General features: G+C 40.3%; 1 protein-coding gene across 1 annotated transcript; it reads right to left on the bottom strand.

Moving 5' to 3' along the window:
* Positions 1 to 226: 226 nt before the first annotated feature.
* On the bottom strand, positions 227 to 893 carry SARC_15361 (hypothetical protein; the record flags this gene model as incomplete). Its single annotated transcript, XM_014290518.1, has 2 exons — positions 803 to 893; positions 227 to 379 (listed from the first exon to the last, which is right to left on the bottom strand). Coding segments are annotated over exons 1-2 (198 nt in total), but the record flags the coding sequence as incomplete, so codon positions are not given.
* Positions 894 to 1,703: the final 810 nt, after the last annotated feature.

The raw sequence follows: 1,703 nt of genomic DNA, 5'->3' as shown, positions 1-1,703 counted from the left end.
CACACACACACACACACACACACACACACACACGTATACACACACACACACACACTCCAGCTTAATTCTTTCTTCACATACAGTCTCACATATATCTCATCATATCTTTTTGTTCCACACACATACACTCCAGCTTAATTCTTCCTTCACATACAGTCTCACATATATCTCATCATATCTTTTTGTTCCACACACACACACGGACAGACTCATTGCACGCACATACCACGTCCTGTCCTGATTTGTAGGTACCTGGGACCGCCAGGTCCAGATCTTTGGCATCCAGCAAGGCTGGACTCACATACTGCAGCTCTAAGGACGTTAACTGTGGCAGTTGCTTTGCAATGCGTTTGAACACGTGGTAGTACAACTCCCATGCCTGTGCGTGGGTGATGCGCGATACAGTAGGGTTTCAGGGTTAGGGTTTAGGAGATTGTGTGAGAGGTCGATGTGGGTACGGGTGTATCTACACGTGTACGTAAGGTGTATGGATACATGTCATATGTAAAAGTATATGTAAACTCATTTATGTATGACCTATGTAAAAGGATATGTATGTGGTTCGTATGTGTGTGCTCATATACATGTGTATATGTACATGTGCATATATATATGTATATATAAGTCTATGTATTTGCGTCATGTACATATATATAAATATATATATGTATACATGTATATGTACATGTGTATATACGTGTGTATGTGTGTCTACATCTTTTGGTGGTGTATATGTTAATATATTCCGTGCGTATGTACACTCATATGCAAGTGTGCAAGTTTAAGTAAACGTATTCCGTACCTTACTCATGGCCCGTTCATCTCTGCTGATGGAGTATTTCTGCATCCACTCGTGCGCTTGGGCCAGATCGTGTCCATAACTTTGAATAAACGATATCTCCCGAAGTGTCTCTGCCAATCAGAATTATAGGATAAAAATAGAATGCATCCAAGAGTTATGAGCCACCAATGAACACGGGGAACAGAAACTATGTACAAACTAAACGTATTTCTGACAAATCGTAGAAACGCCAAAGACCTCTTCACATTTAATTAAATAAAATTTCTATGTTGGCATGGACTGTAATATCTATATGTATATACATCTTCGATTTGTGCCGCAAATAAATATACACTCGTGAACTACATAGGTCACAGCCAGAACACTAGTGTACTACAGGCTATTGCGAATGCAAGCCTTCCCTAATTTTCAGAAAACAATTACGTACCGAATTATGCGAAATAGCATAGCTATATGGATAAGGTTATAGGGGTTTAAAAGTCCACTAGTATTTACCAGCGCAGCATCAATCCCTTGATATTTGTAGGCGCATATAAAGACGGGTCTAGCTTTTTCCTTTTGCCCTGCCAAATGTATGTGGTGTGTATAATGGATACACGAATTCCATGCGCATGTGTATATTCACACATGCATCTACATATGCATACCCGGTCCTTCATGCAATCACTGGTGCAATGTCCCGAAGGTATTGTAGTGAGATATACGTAGACAAGTGCATATACGTAGACGTAAAGAAAACAAAGAAAAGATAAACAAACACACACATTTATATAATTATACAGAAAAACATACACACACACACACACACACACACACACACACACACACACACACACACACACACACACACACACACACACACACACACACTACGACGACACGACCGACCGACGACGAACGG

This window comes from Sphaeroforma arctica (genome assembly GCF_001186125.1).
Source record: "Sphaeroforma arctica JP610 unplaced genomic scaffold supercont1.5999, whole genome shotgun sequence".
Classification (NCBI taxonomy): Eukaryota; class Ichthyosporea; order Ichthyophonida; genus Sphaeroforma; species Sphaeroforma arctica.
Note: the sequence above shows the minus strand (reverse complement) of the source record. Positions and strands in the feature narration are given on the sequence as shown.